The sequence below is a fragment of the Hypomesus nipponensis genome, chromosome 9 (genome assembly GCF_054491055.1).
Source record: "Hypomesus nipponensis isolate SF chromosome 9, ASM5449105v1, whole genome shotgun sequence".
In the NCBI taxonomy this organism is placed as follows: Eukaryota; Metazoa; Chordata; class Actinopteri; order Osmeriformes; family Osmeridae; genus Hypomesus; species Hypomesus nipponensis.
This window is the reverse complement of record NC_140369.1, coordinates 14,732,945-14,755,337: the sequence shown is the minus strand read 5'-3', so window position 1 is coordinate 14,755,337 and position 22,393 is coordinate 14,732,945. Positions and strand designations below refer to the sequence as shown.

At 49.1% G+C, this 22,393-nt stretch overlaps 2 protein-coding genes across 9 annotated transcripts in view; one reads left to right on the top strand and one right to left on the bottom strand.

Annotated features, from left to right (window-relative positions):
- kcnab2a (potassium voltage-gated channel subfamily A regulatory beta subunit 2a) overlaps window positions 1-16,602 on the top strand; it is a 76,627-nt gene extending 60,025 nt beyond the window's left edge. For 7 of the 8 annotated variants that reach the window (XM_084706064.1, XM_084706059.1, XM_084706062.1 and 4 more), the window contains 13 exons: window positions 175-218; window positions 530-567; window positions 1,042-1,121; window positions 4,036-4,080; window positions 5,460-5,504; window positions 6,150-6,193; window positions 6,574-6,660; window positions 7,974-8,059; window positions 8,151-8,271; window positions 8,660-8,754; window positions 9,787-9,907; window positions 11,622-11,710; window positions 12,421-16,602. In XM_084706064.1, coding sequence (XP_084562190.1) covers window positions 175-218; window positions 530-567; window positions 1,042-1,121; window positions 4,036-4,080; window positions 5,460-5,504; window positions 6,150-6,193; window positions 6,574-6,660; window positions 7,974-8,059; window positions 8,151-8,271; window positions 8,660-8,754; window positions 9,787-9,907; window positions 11,622-11,710; window positions 12,421-12,510 — 985 coding nt within the window. In that variant the 3' untranslated portion in view covers window positions 12,511-16,602. The other variant, XM_084706065.1, reaches the window with a different exon arrangement.
- A 92-nt stretch (window positions 16,603-16,694) lies between these two features.
- megf6b (multiple EGF-like-domains 6b) overlaps window positions 16,695-22,393 on the bottom strand; it is a 58,172-nt gene continuing 52,473 nt past the window's right edge. Inside the window, exons 30-38 of the mRNA XM_084706056.1 lie at window positions 22,135-22,266; window positions 21,674-21,802; window positions 21,241-21,369; window positions 20,967-21,095; window positions 20,606-20,734; window positions 20,257-20,385; window positions 19,862-19,990; window positions 19,559-19,687; window positions 16,695-18,258 (exon numbers count right to left, since the gene is read on the bottom strand). Coding sequence (XP_084562182.1) covers window positions 18,194-18,258; window positions 19,559-19,687; window positions 19,862-19,990; window positions 20,257-20,385; window positions 20,606-20,734; window positions 20,967-21,095; window positions 21,241-21,369; window positions 21,674-21,802; window positions 22,135-22,266 — 1,100 coding nt within the window. The 3' untranslated portion in view covers window positions 16,695-18,193. The remainder of the gene's footprint in view (window positions 18,259-19,558; window positions 19,688-19,861; window positions 19,991-20,256; window positions 20,386-20,605; window positions 20,735-20,966; window positions 21,096-21,240; window positions 21,370-21,673; window positions 21,803-22,134; window positions 22,267-22,393) is intronic.

Below are 22,393 nucleotides of genomic sequence, written 5' to 3'. Positions count from 1 at the left end.
GCGACACCACACTTCACCTGTAACCAACAGTGTTAATGCTGACATATCCTTCTCTCTCTCCCACTCTCTGTCTCTCTCTCTCTGCCTCTCTCTTTCTCTTTGCCTCTCTCTCTATGTCTCTCTATGTGTCTCTCTATGTCTCTCTCTCTCCTCTGCTTTTATCTGTTTGGACAGAAACCTTGGAAAGTCTGGATTGCGGGTGTCCTGCCTAGGGTTAGGTAAGTGTTGGGAATGGAGAGGGTGTGTGTGTGTGTTCATGTGTGCTGCATAACATTGGCCATCAGACCGGAGGTGAGAGTTTACAACCTTATCACAGCAAAGGCCTTGCTGCTACTATGTTGTACCAGGGTGAGGTGAGAAGGGGCTTCCAACAGGGTCCAGGATATCCCAGCCTTATTCTCTTTGCATCACAGTTACTGTATGTGCAACTGTTAAAATATGGTGTGTGGTGTGTGTACGGTCTGTGTGTGTGTGTGTGTGTGTGTGTCTGATTGCCTGCTGACAGTGTTTCTCTGTTGATGCCCCACAGGAACATGGGTGACATTCGGAGGACAGATAACAGATGAGGTGAGAGCAGATGGATTTAGTTATTCCAGCCTCCCCCCCCCCCACGCACACACACACACACACACACACACACTGTTCGAAAAGCCTGGGTTATTTCTGCTTACACTGCAAACACATGGATGTCGAGAGCAGGCCAGAGACTGAGCACACATACACGCATATGTCACATGATCTCAATACGCACACCCAGTAATACGAACGCCAAATCACTGAACCATACAGTCGAAGCAGGAAAGATCGGAGGCTAAATAATTAAAAGCCTCTCAGCACCTCATAACAGTGATCCCTCCTCTCTCTCTGTCTGTCTCCCTCTCTCTCTCTCTGTGTCCCTCTGTCTCTCTATCTCTCTATCTCTCTCTCCCCATGTCTCTTCCACTCTCCCCCCCTCTCTCCCTCTCTCCCCGTCTTTCTCTCTGGTCCTCCCCCCCCTTTCTACCCCCCCCTTTCCCCACCTCCATCCCTCCTTCCTAACAGATGGCTGAGCAGCTGATGACTCTGGCCTATGAGAATGGCATCAATCTGTTTGACACGGCGGAGGTCTACGCTGCGGGGAAGTGAGTACGAGGCAGTACTCCCACAGACCACTGATCGATCGCCCAGTCACTCGAACCAAATGCACCCAGACAGATCAGACCTGAGAGAGGGGATGCAGTTGACTTTACGTATCAGGCAGGGGGGGGGAATTCAGTCATTTTTTCGCGTGATCGCCTCCTCCCGTTTACTTTGCATGGGCGAGGTCGTTGTTACCGATCAGTTAAAGAAGGAGGTCACGGATATAGCATTTACAGATCAGTTAACGATGGTGAACACAGTGGCTACATATCTCATGACAAATAAGCTGCGGGGACCCTGCACAGGCGTGGCCGCTCTGGGACGGGTGGCCTTGCCTGTGTCCCTGTGTGATTAGAATCTTAAAGACCCCCCCCCCCCCCCCTTAGTGGAGGGGGGACCGGGGGACCGCCAAGGTCAGCGCTACAAACCTGTCTGCATAAACATAAGAGGGAGCCCCCTGCCTCTGCTGGCCTTGAACACACACACACACACTCTCTCTCTTTCAGACACCCGTCTCCTACACACACACACCCTGTGACCATGACAGCCTTCGACAGGGCTTTCTTTATGAGGCATATGGGCCCGGCAGGTCCATCTGTGGCAGGTGTGACTGAGCGTGCCGGTAGCACCAGGGTCGGACACGGTGTGTGAGGGGATGAGCTGTCGTCTGCGGCAGTCTTAAGATCAGCACCTGTCCTCCTCTGAGCCCTGCTGCCTATCTGGATTCATCTGGCTCTGTCGTCGCTGGGACGAATTGAAATAATCCCAGAGATTATCCTTTTTTATCAACCGTACCCTAGGTTAACGCCTCTCTCCCCCCCCCCCTCCATCTTATTTTAAATCCTTCTCAGAATTCAAAGTTCCGGTACGTTCCAGGCGACCGCTTGTGATAATATGCCACGAGTTGATTATTACGTCATCGAACTCAGTTGTTATTCAGGCTGAAAGGAGGTTCTTGTTAAACACTTCAACGCGTAGCTTCCTCATCCAGGGAGAGGTTCTGCGCTGGCCTGCATGACCTGCGTCGCCGGGGATAGAGATTATGACGTGTGACCTTCCTCATCACTGGAGCTGTGACTGTGGTTCACAACCTCAGATTACCAGCGTGGCTCATGTGTTAGAGGTGCTGTTTGTGTGCGTCTGGACCACTGCTGCTGAGCCGTGGGGCTTAGGCTTCCCCAGCTAGCTGTGAGCTCCACACACAGGGTAGTAGAGGAGGGAGGGGAGGGCGGGGAGAGGGGATCGAGAGGAGGGAGTGGAGGAGGGGAGAGGAGGCAGGGAAGGAGGAAAAGAGAGGGAGAGTGGAGGGTAGGACTGGAAACAAGAGGAGGAGCAGAAACGAGGTGGGGGGGGATGAAAGATGACGAGATGTAAGGGGAGGGAGAAGAGTGGAGAGTGGCAGGGAGAAGCGAAGTGATATGACAGAATCGAAGGGAAGGAGAGACATCGGCCCTGGTCTGGTGTCACGGCTGACATCCCTGGGTGTTGATTCATGCACCAGAGGAACCAGGGAGATAACCACCAGGTGGGGTTCACTGCCCTGATGCCCTGCTGCCTGCTCTCTCCATCTGTGGGTCTCCCTGTGTTTGCAGTGTGCCTGTGTGCACTGGAGCCAGGACTAAACCCCTGAGCCACAGAGACAAACATGGATATCCTGTCAATATGGCCTCTGACATTGTCAGCTCATGCCACAGGGTATGAGCAAGAAACGCGTGCTCTCAAACACACTGTCAATACAGACACAACTCATCTGTTCCAACTATGAAACAACCGCACGTTCTGAGTGGGGTTCTGGAGAAAGATAGTAAGTTGACCCTGCGTTGAAGGACTGAGCGCGAAGGGATTTTACAGGCACCTGCATGGGCACGCGCCCACACTCACACACACACACACAGACTCACATTCTTACGGCAACACACACTCATGCGCACACACACACACACTCATAAATACACAAACACATGCACACACTCTTAGTGGAGTGGAGATCTCCAGTCATGAGGAAGATGGTGGTACTGGACCTGAGGGCAGGGCCACTAACATCTGGCACTGGGAGAAGCCACCCTCCTCCTCCTTTCTCCTCTCCTCCTTCACTCCTCCTCTCCCTCTGTTCACCTCAGTAGGCTGCAGGCAGGGTAAGAGGCAGAGAGATGAAGAGGCAGAGAGGGAAATAACAGGGAGGTAGAAAGGAAGTGACTATTCAAGGTCCAGAGGAGAGAGGCGAGAAGGGGATTGGGGACGGAAGTCAATGGGAGCAGGGTAGAGGAGAGGAGAGCAGGGGAGAGGAGAGGAGAGCAGGGGAGAGGGGAGGGGAGCAGGGGGGAGGGGAGCAGGGGAGAGGGGAGGGGAGCAGGGGAGAGGGGAGGGGAGCAGAGGGGAGAGTTATCACCTGCTAACAGAAGTGTTCCCATTTGTAATGAGTTCCATGCAGAAGAAATGATCACCCCCACTGTTGCTAATGATTCATAGAGTATCTGTTGCACCCCAGCCTGTCTCAGTGTGTCTGTTTAACATGGCTTGGCCTAATTTAGCCCATACCACACACCGGGCTAGCCTGGTCTGACATACTAGCCTACTATACCTCGCCTTGGATTACCTACTTATATGTGATCCAGCTATGCAAAATTTTATCAGGCCAAATCCTAACTTTAGCAGTCTGCCACATTGTCAACATGGGGAGTTTGTGAATAATACAGTGCAATGTACCTTTTCATGCTGTTAGTGTATATTTGTGTCCTGTTTTACATGTTGTTTAAATATTTATTTTGTAATCACATGTGTACTCTGTCTGAACTCATTCACTCTTCAGACCGGGCTCTCAGAGGGTAACGCTTGAATTCATTGAAGTAACTCTCTCTCTCTCTCTCTCTCTCTCGCTCTCTCTCTCTCTCTCTCTCTCTCCCCCCCCCCCCACAGAGCGGAGGTGGTGTTGGGGAATGTTATCAAGAAGAAGGGCTGGAGGTAGGTGAAGGCAGGAGTCCCTGAGCATCGCCTCTCTACCCTGACCTGGTGTGTCTGCCACTGTCTGGGATGAGACCGAGAAGGGGGGAAGAGAGAGAGAGAGTGACTGTAAAAGAGACAGAGTGAAGAAGGCCGAAAGAGATGGGGGGGCGAAGGAGTTGAACATGAATGATTAATGCAGGTAGCAAGGCCATGGCAGAGCTCTTGTGTCCCTCGTCAAGGATGCTGAATAATGAATCAGCCTGGAGCTCCAGGCCTGTGAGCCTGCCGTCCTCACAGCCAACATGGTCTGGGTGTGGCTGTGTCCCTTGTGGCTCACCCCTTCACAGACTCATCCCTTCACAGACTCACCCCTTCACATGCTCATCCCTTCACATGCTCATCCCTTCACATGCTCACCCCTTCACAGGCTCACCCCTACACAGGCTCACCCCTTCACATACTCATCCCTTCACATGCTCATCCCTTCACAGGCTCACCCCTTCACAGGCTCATCCCTTCACATGCTCATCCCTTCACATGCTCATCCCTTCACAGACTCATCCCTTCACAGGCTCATCCCTTCACATGCTCATCCCTTCACATGCTCATCCCTTCACAGACTCACCCCTTCACATGCTCATCCCTTCACATGCTCATCCCTTCACAGGCTCACCCCTTCACATGCTCATCCCTTCACAGGCTCACCCCTTCACAGGCTCACCCCTACACAGGCTCACCCCTTCACATACTCATCCCTTCACATGCTCATCCCTTCACAGGCTCACCCCTTCACAGGCTCACCCCTTCACATACTCATCCCTTCACATGCTCATCCCTTCACAGGCTCATCCCTTCACAGACTCATCCCTTCACAGGCTCACCCCTTCACAGACTCAGCCCTTCACAGACTCACCCCTTCACATACGCACCCCTTCACAGGCTCACCCCTTCACATACTCACCCCTTCACATACTCATCCCTTCACATACGCACCCCTTCACATACTCACCCCTTCACATACTCATCCCTTCACATACTCACCCCTTCACATACTCATCCCTTCACATACGCACCCCTTCACATACTCACCCCTACACAGACTCATCCCTTCACATACTCACCCCTTCACAGACTCATCCCTTCACATACTCATCCCTTCACAGACTCACCCCCACACAGACTCATCCCTTCACAGGCTCACCCCTTCACATACTCACCCTTTCATGCAGACAGGCCTGTACGCAGTGTTAGGGAGAGCAAGCCAACTGCACTATGGGGGGGGAAACCGAACTGGGATTGTGTGTGTTGTAAACAGTGTTCACGGCCCAGTGTGACAGGTGCCGTGGCAGGCGCACGCAAAGTGTTGTTTATGTTGTTGCTGCTCATCTCTGTTTCAGGCGCTCCAGTTTGGTGATCACGACGAAGATATTCTGGGGCGGAAAGTAGGTTCACCTCGAGTTTCATCTCTCTCTGCATTTAAATGTTCTACCGACTGAAGCTAGTAGGCATGCAAACAACAAACCAAAATCTACGTTATCCAGTCAATCAGTAGGGTGTTTATGAATACAAACTGCTGTCTGTGATGCTGACGTGGTGGGGGTTGGGGGGGGGGGGGTCTGGTGACGGTGACTGCTAATGGGATCAAGTTTTATCCTGGCTCATCTGATATTGCATCTGCTACTGGCTCAGTAAAGCTGCCATGGAGCTGACCTGATTGAACACGCCAATCACCCGCTGTACAGTGGTACAGGTCACATGATCCACACGCTCTTCCTGCCTGATACTCCGCCCCCTGGTGATGACACAGCTACACGTCAGCAAACGAAATAACAGTAATAATAACAACAATGTAGCGTGAAGAAAATGGGTGTCGCTCAGTGGGATAGCATTGGTCTGCATGTTTAAAGGGGTGCAGGTTCAAATCCCCGTTTGGATGCAGCGTTGGCTAGAGAAATCCAATAATCAGAACTAATCATGAGAAGCTTTAAGAGCCGGTGTCACGGTCGCTGTCATCCACAAGGCCGTGTCAGGTGGAAGTGGCATCAGTAAAACCCATGACTGACGCTGAGCGCTTTCATCCCCCACAGAGCAGAGACTGAGCGAGGCCTGTCACGGAAACACATTATAGAAGGTAAGCATTCAGCTGCACGGGGGTCTGACACTGCAAGGGCCGGACTTCTGCTGCTGACTTGACACTTTACAACCACCTCCGATAAAACCTAGAACCAATGTATTCCTCCCTAATGAATCACTGGGGTTTCAGGGAACAGCTAGGTTCTAGGGTGGGGGGTGTGGGGGGTGGGGGGGGGGGGGGGTTGTGGGTAATGCTGAGCCAGCACATGCTTCACCGTGGTAGCATCCCTGTCATTACTGAATCCTGCCAGACGCCGGCCAGCTACGAGGAGTAGAGGACAGTGGAGCTGGGATTAACGACGCTGCGGAGTTAAACTGCTCCTTCCTACGGGGAGAATGCGGAAAGCAGGAAATGATTGTTGGTTTGTCGTTGTGTAGGTTTAAAGGCCTCGCTGGAGAGACTGCAGTTAGAGTATGTGGATGTGGTGTTTGCGAACCGACCAGACCCCAACACTCCTATGGAAGGTGAGGCTCCCTGAATTACGACCTACTGTTCCTCTGACTGCCATCCTCCCTTCCCTTCATCCCTCCCTTCTGTTGGCCTGGCTACATCCATGTTCCAATCCCTTTGTAGTTTAACTAAGAATGTCCCTGAGACAACTCAAGCCAGTTAACACCTGTCCTCCACATAATGTTACATGCCTTGTCACGGAATAACCCAGGCCACTGTGCATACACTGGCTTTGAAGCTCAACCTGAGACAGTAGAACCCGGGACTGCCATGAGTTCAATTTTACTGTATTCTAGACTAGTTTAAACTAGTTTAACTACTAGTCTATGGGTGATACTGGTGTATTTAAATGAATGTTCCGGGTCCTGTGCTGTGCTGAGCCTCATGTCACACTGTGTTCATCCTCTCCCTCTCCTCTCTGTGCCTGGGCAGGGAGGTCAGAGCACGCTGTCTGAACACAGCTCGTCACCAGGGCATCCCCAGCCCTCCCCGTCCCCCTCCTGGGGAGACCACAGCCTCTCATGCAGCCATGAGTCTGGTCTCAACGTCAGTTCAAGTTACCACCTGGACTCATTTGTAGTCAGTGTTGGACTCCTCATTTTTGGTTATTCGTGAATCTCTATCAGACATGTCTGAATGTAGTGGTTGAGCCCCCATCCAACCCCCCCCCCCCCCCCTCCCCCCTCCTTGCCCCCCAGAGATGTGTTCCTGGGTAGTTCTCTCCATCTGTCTGACCTGAAGGAAGCCTCGCTGGTAGTTCTATCAAGCTGCAGGAGCTGTCCATTTCTCTATTTATTTAGCCATCTGCCCTTTCCAGAGTTCAGCCAGTTGACATGGGTGGGCCATGGAGGGCCCTGAATCCATGTCTGCATAGCTAGTTAGGCCATCTGCCACTGCTCTCTCTCTCTGGCCTCAGGGAACCGAGGATCATCCCCTTCTCTGCTCCTCTCCTCTCTCGTCCTCCTTTCTCCTCCACTGTCATCCTCCTCTCTCACCCTGTTCTCTTCAAATCAAATCTAGTTTCATTTGTAACTAGCCCATTTCTCTAGCAATGTCACAGAGGGCGTCACACACGCCCATAGAACTGCCCCTAAACCATCCCAAAACATGGAGGAAACCTCGGGAGGAGCGATTCTGTGAGGGATCCCCTCCTCCTTCTCTTCCGTTCCTCTCCTATCCTCCTCTCTCATTCCCGTCTCTACTCCTTCTCTCCTTCCTCCACTGTCATCCTCCTCTCTTCTCCTCTGCTTCCGCCCTCTGTGGATGACCGGACGACTCCACTCACTTGAAACTAACCATGAGTGTTTTGTTTTTTCTGTTCTGGCAGAGACGGTTCGAGCGATGACCCACGTGATAAACCAGGGCATGGCCATGTACTGGGGAACATCTCGTTGGAGTCCTATGGAGATCATGGTAAGGCCCACACACACACACACACCTCACTGTTCCCGGCGTGGCCTGTTGAGGGCGTGAGAGTCACCGCTGCTCCCCGTGTGGCCTGTAGGAGGCGTACTCCGTGGCGCGCCAGTTCAACCAGATCCCGCCTATCTGTGAGCAGGCAGAGTACCACATGTTCCAGAGGGAGAAGGTGGAGGTGCAGCTGCCTGAGCTCTTCCACAAGATAGGTGAGTACAGACGCTGCAGAGATGCTGCAGAGATGCTGCAGAGATGCTGCACAGATACTGCACAGATACTGCACAGATACTGCACAGATACTGCACAGATACTGCACAAATGCTGCACATACTGCACAGATACTGCACAGATACTGCACAGATACTGCACATACTGCACAGATACTGCACAGATACTGCACAGATACTGCACAGATACTGCACAGATACAGCACAGATACTGCACATACTGCAGAGATACTGCACATACTGCAGAGATACTGCAGAGATACTGCACAGATACTGCACAGATACTGCACAGATACTGCACAGATACTGCACAGATACTGCACAGATCCTTTTGCCAGTCTTTGTTGACATGCTGTCCCCTCACCCTCAGGTGTCGGGGCTATGACATGGTCTCCGCTAGCCTGTGGCATCATCTCAGGGAAATATGACAGCGGGGTACCTGCCTACTCCCGAGCATCTCTGAAGGTACACCCCCCCCCCACACACACACACACATGCAGCATTTCCGATGCTGTTTGCCCCCCCCCCCCCCCGTGTGTCTGCTCCTCCTGCCCCCCTCTGTGCCCGTGTCCCAGCCTTCCCCGCTTCCTGTCATAACCAATGTTCTCTCTGTGTCTTTCAGGTTCTGAAAGTCGCTGTCTCTCTTACCTTGAATGTGTTTTGTCTGTTTGTCGGGCATCTTGACAACTTGTATTGTTTACAGAGACTACCAGACCACAGCTGTGGAAGTGCTTAATATTTGATGTCCCCTCGTTGAGGCACACACACACACACACACATCACCAGACTCTGTCTCAGTGGCGTGTAGAAACAGGGTGCGCTGTGTGTGCAGTGAAGGTTGTGTCTGTGTTACCTCTGTGGTGTGGGGTGAGGCCAGTGGATGTTTGTGGTGTTGTCGTTGGTGGGGGGGTGACGATCTTGCTGTTGACATCACGTGCACTTCACGTGCACAGCACAGCTCGTTACAAAACATCTTCTCTGTGGAGGTTCAGTTGTGATTAGGAGCATAGACACACACACACACATGTGTTCAGCCCTCTCAGCTGAGCTAGCTCCCAGCTTAGACACATCCACTCCTCTTATGTAAATGGTTCATTTAACAGACGCTTATCCAAAGCGACTTACAGGAAGGGAGATTTGAATCTGAAGTCAATATCTCTACTAGTGCGCAATTAAACCCTTCCCCCCGCTACTCATATACCAATCTTTAAGTTCTCCAGTCATAACTCAAATGAGTGAAAGCATGACCCCCTGCACACAAACACGCACACCCACACCTACACACTGAGTTTGTAGGTGTGTGTGTATGTGTGTCCAGGCAGGGGTGTCCCCCTGGGCGGGTAGAGGGGAGGCGGAGGGAGGTGGGGGGCCTCCTGGAAGCCAGAGCAGCGATGTTTGAAAGCAGGGCCCTGGCTGTCACCGGTTGGCCTCCGTGTGGCCGGTCGCGGGCAGGGCTCTGGTTTTGAGCCGGTGTGCTGCTGCTGTTGTTTCCGACAGGGCTACCAGTGGTTGAAGGACAAGATCCTGAGCGAGGAGGGCCGGCGTCAGCAGGCGAAGTTGAAAGAGCTGCAGGCAATCGCGGAGAGGCTGGGCTGCACTCTGCCACAGCTAGCCATCGGTACAACCACACTCTGCCGCTCTCTCTCTTTCTGTCTGTCTGTCCGTCCCCTCTGCCGCACGCTCGCTCCGGTGACTGACCGTGAGTGTGTGTGAGTGTGAGTGTGTGTGTGTGTGAGCGAGTGAGCGAATGTGTGTATTGATTTTATATTGTGCTCAGTCGTGGTAGTAGTGTTAAGGACAGCCAGTCTGGTTCTATGGTTCTGAATGGCGATGCAATGCACAGTACCCCATGTGTTCATGGGGCACAATAGTGTGTGTGTGTGTGTGTGTGTGTGTGTGTAGGTGTGTTAGGTGTGTGTGAGTGTGCCTGTACAGGGAGTTTTCCCTTTCCCCGTGTCAGCAGTAAAAAGGGCATCCCAGACATAAATTGTGTGAGTGGCCGGTATTGATTCCCAGTCAGGCGGGAGGGAGAGGGGAATGTGTGTGTGTGTTGACAGATGCTCTATCCGGGGAGGCAGATTAGGAGAGAGGGCCTGAGGAGGGAGAGCTGGAGTGAAAGGAGAGAGGCTGTAAATCTAGAGGATCACATTCCAGATCACATCAGATCAGGGCAGATTTTTTCCCTCCTGCAGTATTGAAGTTATAGATTAGGTTTCCCAGACTGTAAACCAACCTCTAGCTATCTCATCCATTATCCTAGAGTTAGCTGTCTAATCCGTTAGCCTAGAGTTAACTTTCTAAGACATCAGGCCACAGCTAGCTAGCCAGACCATTAGCCAACAGCTAGGTAACCATGCACCCCCAGGTTCTTCATTTGACAACCTGAGAGGACTCACATCCACACATCTACTTCCTGGATTGTTAGTTTGACCGTTTTTCTTTCCCAGAAAATCAAAGTGCAGATTTAGTGGATAGCCTTGTTTAGTACATCATCCTAGTAGATGTAGAGCACTAGAGTAGTTAGTAGATGCAACACTAGCTAGACGTACTGTACTCTACCTGAAACAGATTAAAGGAAGTCATAAAGATGAAATACTTGTCAGGCCTGACCCCTGGCCCCTGACCCTGGGCCCAGTGGTATTTTGAGAAGGTGATATATTGAGGATATAAATGACAACCCTGTCTCCTGTTCAGTGTCATCAAGTTTCTTCCTCTTGTCAGCATTTCATTTCCACGGTAATCCAGGAGGAACAATCCCTTCTTTGTTCTGGAGGACGGCTGCATGGTCATCCCTGCTCTATACAGATCGAGATTATAATCCAGCAGGATTACTCGACGTCTCCACACCCTCAGTGCCTACTATGTAATCATCTTAGGTCCACTCTCCCTTGAATGATTGAGTGAACACATGTAGAGTTTGTATGTGTGTGAGTGGTTGTGTGTGTGTCATGAAGTGGTTGTTGACTTGACAGTTGGGGTTTAAATTGGTTTTGGTCATGTCAACTGGGATTGGGTATGTGTTGGTCATGTTTACTGTGATTGGTTATGTCTAGTGTGCTTGATTATGTGATTGATTGGTTATGTCTAGTGTGATTGGGTATGTGTACCAGAATGAAGACAGACACAGGTTATGTGTGTCGTAGGGCGTGCAGGGCTAGAGCATTTGTGTAGTGTGTGTAGCATCTGTAGTGTTACTGCATGCGTAGGTTGATGTTGTGTGGGTGCGTTGACCTTGTGTTAGTGGATGCGTGCCTTTTTGTTGTTGTTGCATACGTGTGTTTGTGTTGTCAGTGGGTAGGATGTCATTGTTGTTGTTTACCCGTCACCTGCAGCGTGGTGCCTGAGGAACGAGGGGGTGAGCTCCGTCCTGTTAGGAGCCTCCAACGCCGACCAGCTGATGGAGAACATTGGAGCAATACAGGTGAGGCCGCGCCCGTGCGTGTGTGTGTGTCCATGGTTCTGTACTGTGGCCATGTTCGTGACCGTGTGTGTGTGTGTGTGTGTGTGTTGATGCGGAGGTAAAAAGTGTTGTTGAAGTGCATTCATTTCTTTATGACCGGCGGCTTCTTTTTGAATGGTTGTAAATCCGGTCCGACTCGTCCCCTGACGTCCACGTTCGTGCATCGCAATCCAGAGATCCGTGGAATATGGCAGCTCTCTTGCACACACATAAAGATTGCCGTAATATGCATGGATGCTTTGCAGTACGAGTTGATAAGGTCATCCGTCAGTGTTATGTGACTGGCTCCAGGCACTGCCTCCGCTTGATAAGATGCATTCGCTTAATGGGATTTTCAAACCAATAGGGTTTCTTGTCCTCTCAACACAGTCTGTCTGGCCTGAGGTGAACTGGACTGTAACTCCTTCTCCTCGATACACTTCGATGGGCAGAACTCTGCGTGTGTGTGTGTTGGGGAAAAGGGGGTCTCAGTGGGTGAATTTGATATTTCTTTTCTCAAATGTTACGCTCACATTACCAGGGCCTAATGGCATAATGTTCCCATGAGATGTACTGTATATACAGTATACAAATGCTGTAGGCTGGTCCGCTCTATGGCAGCCAGAAATACCATGCTGTGTGTGTGTTCCTGCTCCTCCTTCACACATGGCTGACTGTGATCTCCCCTGCAGGTCCTTCCCAAGTTATCCTCCTCCATCACCCACGAGGTGGACAGCATCCTGGGGAACAAGCCCTACAGTAAAAAGGATTACCGCTCCTAACCCCACCCAGGGCTGCAACCCCCCCCATCCCTCCCCCCACCTCTGCCTGATCCTCTGTTTGCTTGAGCTTTTACTGAGTGAGCCCCTGGCGCATGAGTCTGGCCACACCTGGCCCACCCAGGGGAACTCATTTAGACCAAAAGGGAAAGGAGAAGAGGGGGGAAGCCCCCCACCTAGAGACAGATAGTCACCTCCAGGGATAAGGGAAGATGGAGAGAGAACAGGACATGGAAAGTTTAATAAGAATACGCGCTCATAGATAATAAAACCGTTATACATTCATTTCAGCTGAAACGAGTAAAAAAAAAATATATATATATATACACAAATAAAAATACCTTTTTGAAGTTGAAGAAGAAAATATTATATATATATATATATATATATATATATATATATATATATATATATATATATATTAATATATATATATATATATATATATATATATTAATAAGCACACGCTTGCTTGGCAGACAGATTTATTTACTTTAAGCTTTATTTTCTAAGAACTGATTGCATACCAATGGGAATGAGCGTTTGGACAGTGTTAGCTCCTCCTGTTGCACATGTACCATAACTACTTGTCTGTGTCTGGAGGTTTTGTGTCCAGGCCTGGCCTCCTGTCAGGGTCGATCTGTTGTCACTGTCTACTCTCTTCATCAACCAGCCTTGTGCCCAGGCTGGGAAACGATTAGCACTTTAGTACTGTAGAGACAGGGAGGGAGGGAGGGAGTTGGAGGGCGGGACAAGGATGGGTGGAGGATGGGAGGATGGGTATATATACTGTTTTGTATGTATGGATGGAAGCTTATAGGTAGTTCACTAAGAGTCCCCTCTGGGCCTTCCTTTCCACCACTCTATCCTGCATAGTTGTGGTACAGTTGTCTCCATCTCAGATCAGCCCCTACGCTCTTGCTCCAGTCCCCACACTTCCACAGATCAACCAGGCGATTTTACTTAAAGTTATCCTCTTATTGGCTGTTTGGATTCGACACTATCCTGCTTTCACCTGTCCAATCAGAAACAGGTTATCCACAGGGGAGGGTCTGGTGAGGGGAGGGTGTCAGGGCTGGATTTGGGAGTAAACAGGCCTGGGACTCTCAATGACCCCTGGTCACCCTTACTCCATCCCCACTGAACACTCAACCTTTACTTCCTAACTACACTCTGACTCCACCACCTATTTGACTCCTACTCAAACCTTATCGAGCCTGAATTTAGTCTCCATCTACATCCCCCTCCTCATCCCTAAATAAGCCCTTGCTCTGACCCACTTTTGACCTATTCTGTAATTACTATTTGACTATTCTCTCCAAATCTTTGACACAAACCCCATGTCAGGATAGCCTATCAGGGTTCAGAGTTTATTTCCAAAAGTGGGACAGACATAGACAGTCGCCAATCAGAGCAAAGTGGCTTAGTTTTCAAAGACAATTGGCCAATAGAATCTCTGAGAAAAGGAAAGATAGGAAGCAGACATGGAGGGATGAACGGAAGGCTGGGAGGCTGGTTCTAGTCAGCAGCTCAGGGATTGAAACAGAATGTGAGAGACTTGTATGCTGCGCAGACACCTGTCATTATTATTATGGTTGTTGACGATGGTGAGGACACTGTACGCGTCTCTAACATGTGTGGACACTGTAAGCAACTTCCTGTCCGACCCAGAGACATTTCCACGTGGCTCAAGCCAAAGATATCCCGACATCTTTCAACGGCACGTTCAAGTGTGTCCCACCCACACACACACACACCCCTCCATCCTCGTCATAAAGCATGTACTATCGAGCTTAATAATCTATCTATGGTATGGACTTATGCACTTGCAGTATACACCCATGTATCTACACTCGACCAGGCTGTTGTTGGGCTTGACGAATATGTCCTCATATCCATCTATACGTGCACTATAAACAGCTTTAGGAACGATAAGGTGTTTTCTTTACTCAGACGACAGACGAACTTGTTCTCGAACAGTGTTGCTGGATCACGTCCCACTGGAGGGCGGACGTCAATGTGTCTGCCCTCCGTTCCCTCCTGGCTGTCTGGCGCCCTCTTACTGTGACCAAGTGGCTAGCATGAGCCACTCCTATGTCCTCCAAGCATGGACCCTGCTCCTCCTGTTCCTAACTCCGGGGACCTCCGCCGGACTCAAGCAAAAGGCCACGCGCTCACGCAGCTACTAACACACCCATGTGACTAACGAGGAGTCTCGACCCACCGCAGAGACCCCGCGGTGTCTGCACGGCGATCGAGAGCACGCAGAGGCCGTTGCGGATGTTCTCGGGCTGGCGCTGCTCAGGCGAAGCGTCGAGCAGTCGCGGCAGGATGGGAAGGATCTGGATGTGCGCGTGTGGGGCCGTGTGAATGAGGCGTGCGTTTAGTCCTTCCATCTGGCCCGACGCGTCGCGATGAAACTACAGCAAATAATACATTCATGTCATTGCCGTTGGTACTGTGTGTGTTGGGGGAAGGGGGGGGGGGGGGTGGGTGTAGGCCTATTTGTTGTTAAGGTCGGTTGTATCTGTTGGTAGGTGTACATTTATTTTGTCCTGTGGTATGTCTGAGTGAATTGAAGTGACAAAAGTTCAAAGTTTTCTCTGAGGAAAAAGAGAGAAAAGAAGAAAAAAATAACGGAATCGATGACAAGTATGCGATCAATTCAGAACTCTGTTTTTTCTGTGTGTCTAGCTTCTCTTAGCAGGGAAATAACTCAAGTGTGACGTTGGAGAGTGTGACATTTTAAAGCCATCGTGTTGAAAAGTACTGTACTCCAGACTAGACTTGACGGCCCTCCAATCGGGAGGATTTTGTCTGAGCAAAGTATGACATCCTCAGACATGGATGAGATCCTAGTTTCCCTCGTACTATCGCTTTCATTTTGACCTGTGTATCCTCCTATCGCCTTGCTGGTTACCTTGGTGATAGCAACCGTTCTGTAAAGAACTGAGTGATAATGACAATGTACATGTATTTTAGACCTAGTCCCAGTCATCAACACCCAGTGTAGACTATGTTCCATTCATCCAGACCAGTAAAAACCTAGTCCCAGGAAAGTTGATTGGTATAGACCTAGTCCCAAACTCCCAGTAAATTGGACCACCTTGTCCCAGTAAATTGGACCAGCATAGACCACCTAGTCCTAGTAAATTGGACCATTATAGATTTATTTCCTGTCAATTGGACTAGTGTAGATCTAGTCCCAGTAAATTGGACCAGTGTAGACATGGTCTTAGTTAACAGACCATATTATCAACTTAGTCCCAGTATCCAAGACCAGTAAAGACGGTCCTGGTAACATGGACCAGTATACATCTAGTCCCAGTCACTTAGACTTATGTATACCAAGTACCAGTGTCCCAGACCAGTGTAGACTTTGTCCCACTAACTTGGACCAGTAAAGGCCTAGTCCCAGTTACCCTGACCAGTGTAGGGCTAAACTCAGTTATATATTTGTGGTGCCCCTCTTAGTACTAACAACTTTACCAACATATCAAAAACAACAAATTGATGTAGAGTTAAAGAATGTCATCTTAAAATGATGTTCTTAAAGGCTTGTACAATCCTGCCAGCTGTTACAGTCATCCATTACTGTAGCTTTGAATCGACCTATCAGAAACTCCAACCCACCTGGTATAAGTAATATAACTCCCCATTCTCATGGAACAAGCCAGCTGAAAACAGATTTGTCATGTTGGAGCCTTTAATGTTAAATGTAGGTAGATAAAAGAGATGGGGGGGGGAGATGGGGTTTGAATTGTTTCCCCTCTTCATACTGTATCAATGTAAACAGAGATTGACTCTGAAAATAAAGCGTTGTTAGTTACCATGAATGCTGCGAGTAGAAGATGGAGTCCCTCATTAGAAATGGAGCTATCCTGAGAGAGAGAGACATCTTCTGTTTGTACATAGTTTGAACTTTGTATATATTTATGGTCGTGATCACCTCTGCCTTTTTCGTTCTGGTTTTCTTTTCATTTGCAGGCATTGCTAACTGCACTGTGCTTGAATCCAAATTTAGACAAAATGTACAGCTTCGGTCTTTAATGAAATGACAACCAACAACATAAAAAAAAGAATGATATAAAACAATTTCCTGTGTCTATGTCTTTGTGTTGTCTGCTCCCTTCTCTGCTTGGCAGGAGGGCTGTGGGTCCTCTTTGGTTTAGGATGCACAAACTGAAACGGCTGCTTCTGCGAATGACATCTGCATAGCTGCAACATCATGACCCACGGTCCATGATTGCTTTATCTTAATTAATCTTCATATGATAGACTTGATCGGATTTAAATATAGAACACTTAATGTTATGTATTCATTAAGTAGGTGATTTTATTCAGTGATGTACAGAAGTGGGCAATTTGAACCTGTCGATCTCCAGTCTTTACTAGCGAGCTCAATCTACCCTCCCACTTAATAGCACTTCACACACAGGATGTTCTGAAAGAGGGGTGACCTTGAACTGGGTGGGCACCCGTCTCCTCAGATCCTGTTGTGATGCTGTGTGTGTGGGCGTGCACGTGCACAGTGGGCAATCGCATTCGACGGGCCGCCTTCAACAGCTATAGATACGTAACCATGACACGCTTTGGGAACACCATGAAGGTACCCTTCAGGAGGGGAAGCCAGCACACGGAACAACATCAGCTTCAAGAAGACAAGCCGTCCACACGGCTCACCGAGGAGCTGAGGGCAGAGTTCCCTCCAGCACACGGGCATGACCAGAGCAGAGTTACTACCTCTGCCATAGCGACAGGTCTGAGGCCAGCCTAGTCCCATAACTAACGGCACAGCACAGCGGGTTAAATAGACACTGTAGCACCAACATTTTATAGCATATCACTTCATACATTGACGGGCAAACGTAGCTTCATGGCATTCGTTTACAATAAACTCGAGTAATGCACTTCTGTGAGGTCATAATACAGTACATAACCAGACTTTAGTTATTAATGCACATCTGTGAGGTCATAGTACTGTACAGTACATAGCTACACCTTAATTATTAATGCACTTTTGTAAGGTCATAATAGCAACATGGGCCATGTTTGGTGGCTTGGTTGATGCAACTGTGGTATCACATCCAGCAATACCTCTGGCTTTCATTATAATTTATCTCTATACAATGGATATACTGCATCTAGGAACACCACATATGAATTAAGTAATGAGAGATGACAAACGAAAACGTACAAAACATTAGCATAAACAATTAATAAGATGGTTTACCGATCAAACGTAGCAGATCCTCAGCAAAGCAGATCTCCGAAATCTGAAAGGAACTGGATGTTTCTTAGGCTCTCACTGGAGAACACACACATACATACACAAACACACACACACACAGTATTGTACATCCATGAGCACAAGCACTAGCCCCATGCACGATTCAGAGAGCACACACAAACACATACACATCAAATCAGTGCCCATATCAGAACAAGCACGGATTGTGCATTTCTCAGCGGAGAGTCGAACTTCTCCATGTGTGCGTGCCGTGCAGCCAAACTGGCCATTGAGAGTGTCCTGGTCCACAGCTGGGTCTGGGCCCAGTCTGTCTGAATCTCCTCCATGTTCTCCTTTCATTCTGTCGACTCCATTCAGTCAAGTCAGTGGTGCTGCACTCTGGTCCTGGGAGGCTGGTTGGTGGGGTGTGTTGCAGCTTCTGGCCAGGAGGGGGCGCTATAAAACATTGTTTTGATGTGAGTCGTCTCTCCTGCTTCTGTTGGTGAGGCGTGGGGATCCACCTGAGGAAACAAAAGAATAACTAATTACAACAAAATTACATATGTAGAAACATTTGGATTGTTCTTTTAGTTCGTATTGGGGCCTTGGTAGCTCACTGGTGACGTGTGTGTACCATGTTAGCTAAGGCCTCACTGCAGGGGCTTGGGTTTGAATCCCTTTCACCCCTTTTAGCTAGCTATGTAGGTAACAATATGACTTTAACCTTACCTTTAAACAAGAAGCCACAAGTATGTTGTATATATTTTTTAATAAATAGATTTGAATCTATTTATTTAATTTTCATCAATAAAAAAAAAAAAAAACTTTTAAGATACTGCAATTCAGTTGTGTGTTTGTCCGTTAGTAACGTGAAAACGTAAGTTTACACCATGAAAAGGGTTGTCTTCCTCCAATATTTGAAAATTATGGACATTTTATATTAATTGAAAAAATAGATTTGGAGGTGATGTCGTTAAAAATAAAAGGCTGAAAGAAAGAGCTGAGTCTGTGTGCCTAGAAACATACTCAGTGTAATAGTAAAGTTTGAGGCTATTTCCTGGCCATGTTACCCTGGTCTCTATGGGAGAGACTCATTAGAGAGAACAGCTTCCTGAGAAGGAACCTGGGGGGGGAAGTGTCGAGTCATCATGTCTGCTCAATCCAGTTTCCCGACCGAACCCAGTGTCAGCAAAAACATTTATGGGTAAAAAAGTGGAGGTGTTTAAATCTGCAGAGTGTGCGTTTTTGTCAGGTCACTTCCAGTCACTCCGTCTCTCCGGGGATTGGTGCCGATTTATGTTTTCCTCCGTGGGTGCTAACGGGCGCTCGCTCTTTAAAAAGTAGTCAAAAAATGTTTGCATTTCAGAAACTTAGGAAAAGAACAGAGGCCGACATGAACACACGCCTATTAACTCGATAATAAAGCTGTAAAGTAGGCTACTGAATGTTAGGAGTGGGGGGAAAAATCGACACATATGAATCGATTGATTTGATTTGAATTGATAATTAATTTAACGGATATCAGTTAAGTAACATGTTATTTCCAAGTATATAGAAGGGGGACCCCGTTTTTATGTAAGCACATATTAAATCAAAATTTCATAACAAATCGTGAATCCATTTTTAATCGAATCCTGACCCCAGGAATCAATTCGAATCGTGAGGTACCAAAAGATTCGCACCCCTACTGAATGTAGCCTACTGGCAGTCTGGCACACGTGGGTGCTCAGTATGTTCCGTGGATGCTCGAGCTCCGGAGCACCCACGGTATGGGCGCCTGTGTCTTTAGGACCTAGAATCCCTGTGTGTGAGTGACATTACCTTCCTGACAGGTGAGTCCTATCCAGCCGTTTAGACAGGTACACCGGCCGTTGCGCTGGTCACACTGGGCCCTGTTGTCACACTCACAGCTCTCTGAGCAGTCTGGCCCGTAGCGGTTTGCTTTGCAGTCTGATCGCACACATACACACGGAGAACCAAACACAACAACCCATATACATACACACACACACACAGAACCAAACACAACAACCCATACACACACACACAAAGAGAGAGTGGTAAGACTATAGTCTGTTTAACTCTGTAGACAGGTTAAGAGGCGCTGCACCTGGTCAGTCTTACCCGTGTCACACCTGGCACCTGTCTTCCCTGAAGAGCACAGACACCTGCCAGTCAAGGGGTCGCAGGGCACGTCCTCCTCGCAGTCACAAACTCCCGCACACCCCTGCCCAAACGTGCCCTGCTCACACTCTGAGAGGAGGGGGAGGGGGTATAGATGGATAAGGAGGGGCACCATATTGGTTACAATATTTAAAAAACATGTGGTGTTATGTTGCAAAACCGTGGATCAAACCGCAACAGTTTGATCCGAGGCCCGGCTAGGCTGGGCTAACTCTGGACGCTAGTGGCCTGCTCATCTATGTGGCCAGGCTAGGCTAGGCTAACATAATTGTAGCTTGTGGCTTGCTCGCCTCCATAGCTAGGCTAGGCTAAACGAACGCTAGTGTCCAGCTCACCTCTCTGGCAGCGGGCTCCGTGGTATCCAGGCGGGCAGATGCACTGGCCAGAGGAGGGCTGGCAGGACGCTGCGTTCACACAGTCACACTGGAGCTGGCACAGCGGGCCGTGGAGGCCTGGGGGGCACTCTGGAGAGGAGAGGGAAGGGCACGGCTTACGTTAGGCTGGTGCCAACACCCTGAATGGACACTGGATGGGGTTGTTTCGGCTCGTGTGTGCTGATGTGTTTGTATTGTATCATTCTGTGTATAGATTGGACTGTGTGGGTTGTGTGAGCATTTCTGTGTGTACTCGTGTATGTGTGTGTGTGCATTTCTATGTGTGTGTGTGTGTGTACGGAAGCCTCACCGTGCTCACACTGGCGTCCGTAGTACCCTGGACCACACTGGCAGGTTCCTGTCACCCTGTCACAGGTGCTGTTATTCTGACACTCACAGCTCAGCTTGCAGTTGGCACCAAACCTTCCAGCAGGGCACTCTGCACACACACACACACACACACACACACACACAGATTCAATTGGTCATGAGTGATAAAACTACATTCCACACAATGTTAACTTCTTCAGCAGTTTACAGGTTAGACAAACAGAAACATTCTACATTCACAACAACAAAACCAAGGCAGATATTTGAATGGACACAGATTCATGTTCTAGACGAACGGTGGCCCTCGGCTCTCCAGTTCCAGAGTAGCTCTGCTCTCTCACCTGTGTCACAGCGAGGTCCTGTCCAGCCAAGGCCACAGGTACAGTTACCAGACACAGCGTCACACACCCCCCCGTTACTGCAGTTACACTGCTGGAGACAGTCTGCTCCGAACCAGCCTGGGGCGCAGCCTGGACACACACAGAAACACACACACACATGCATACATTGTTATTGTACATAAATTATTGACGACTATATGTTTTGAAGGGACAGCAAGCTAAGACGTGCTCTAAGCAGTATCACTCCAATTCAAACCAACTACTGAAACCCTACCATGTCCACAGTCCTCTCCTCGTCTCCCAGGGCAACACACACATCTGCCAGAGACCGGGTCATTCTGCGCCCCCTCTCCACACAGCGCCACCCTGGCACAGTCCAGACCATACCGACCTGCTGGGCAAGCTGGCACACACACACACACATTTGAACATTTCCCATACTCAATACAGTAATGTTATTGCAATGCGTGACAACTTTCTGTAGACAGCTTAGATGTGACGCTGGTTTCCTACTTTAAAGGCAGGAATCTCTGTGTGTGTCTGTCTATCTGTGTCTCCAGTAACTCAAGAACCACTGTGCGTGACGTTTGAATCAGCGACAAATAAATATAGATATATACACCCACTGCCATGTTGAGCACAAACTATGTCTGGAAGGTGAGAATGATGGAGATACTGGGATGCAGATGAGGTGAAGGTAAACTCACTGATGTTGCAGTGTGCCCCTATGAATCCAGGTGGGCACTCACAAGACCCAGTGGAAGCAGAGCACTTGCCCCTGTTTAGACACTGGCACCTCCTCTCACAGTTAGGCCCGTAATGGCCCGCTGCACACTCTGTGAAGCACACACACGTACAAACACACACACGTGCACACACACACACGTGCACACATACACACACACACACCATGAATGAGGAGAGACTCAGTGAATACAGACCTTGAAGGAGGAGAGACCATTAGCGAGGAGAGACTATGGATGAATAGAGGCCGTGACTGATCAGGGACCATCAATGAAGAGAGAATTAATTAACTAAAAGAAAGTAAACATTGTCAAACACCTTGACGAGATACAAACAGACTGCTAAAATGAGAAACGTTGTGGACAAACATTAGTAGTAGAAGAGTGTTTCAGGTAGAAGGGGGCCCCGAGTGTTTGCTACGTACTCTGGTCACATCGCGGCCCATGGAACCCTGGGGCGCAGTAACACAACCCAGACACAGGGTGGCAGTGTTGGTTTGTCTCAGAGCACTGGCACACCTGGTTACAGTTGAGTCCAAACGTCCCTGGCAGACAGCCTGAGGACACAGACAAACACACACACACACAAAGATATGTAAATAAGATTAGCTACAGCCTTCACGTATAAAGAATTGGAAACCCTCTCCAGATCTGACATCCAGCTGTGCAGAAGGACCTGTTCCA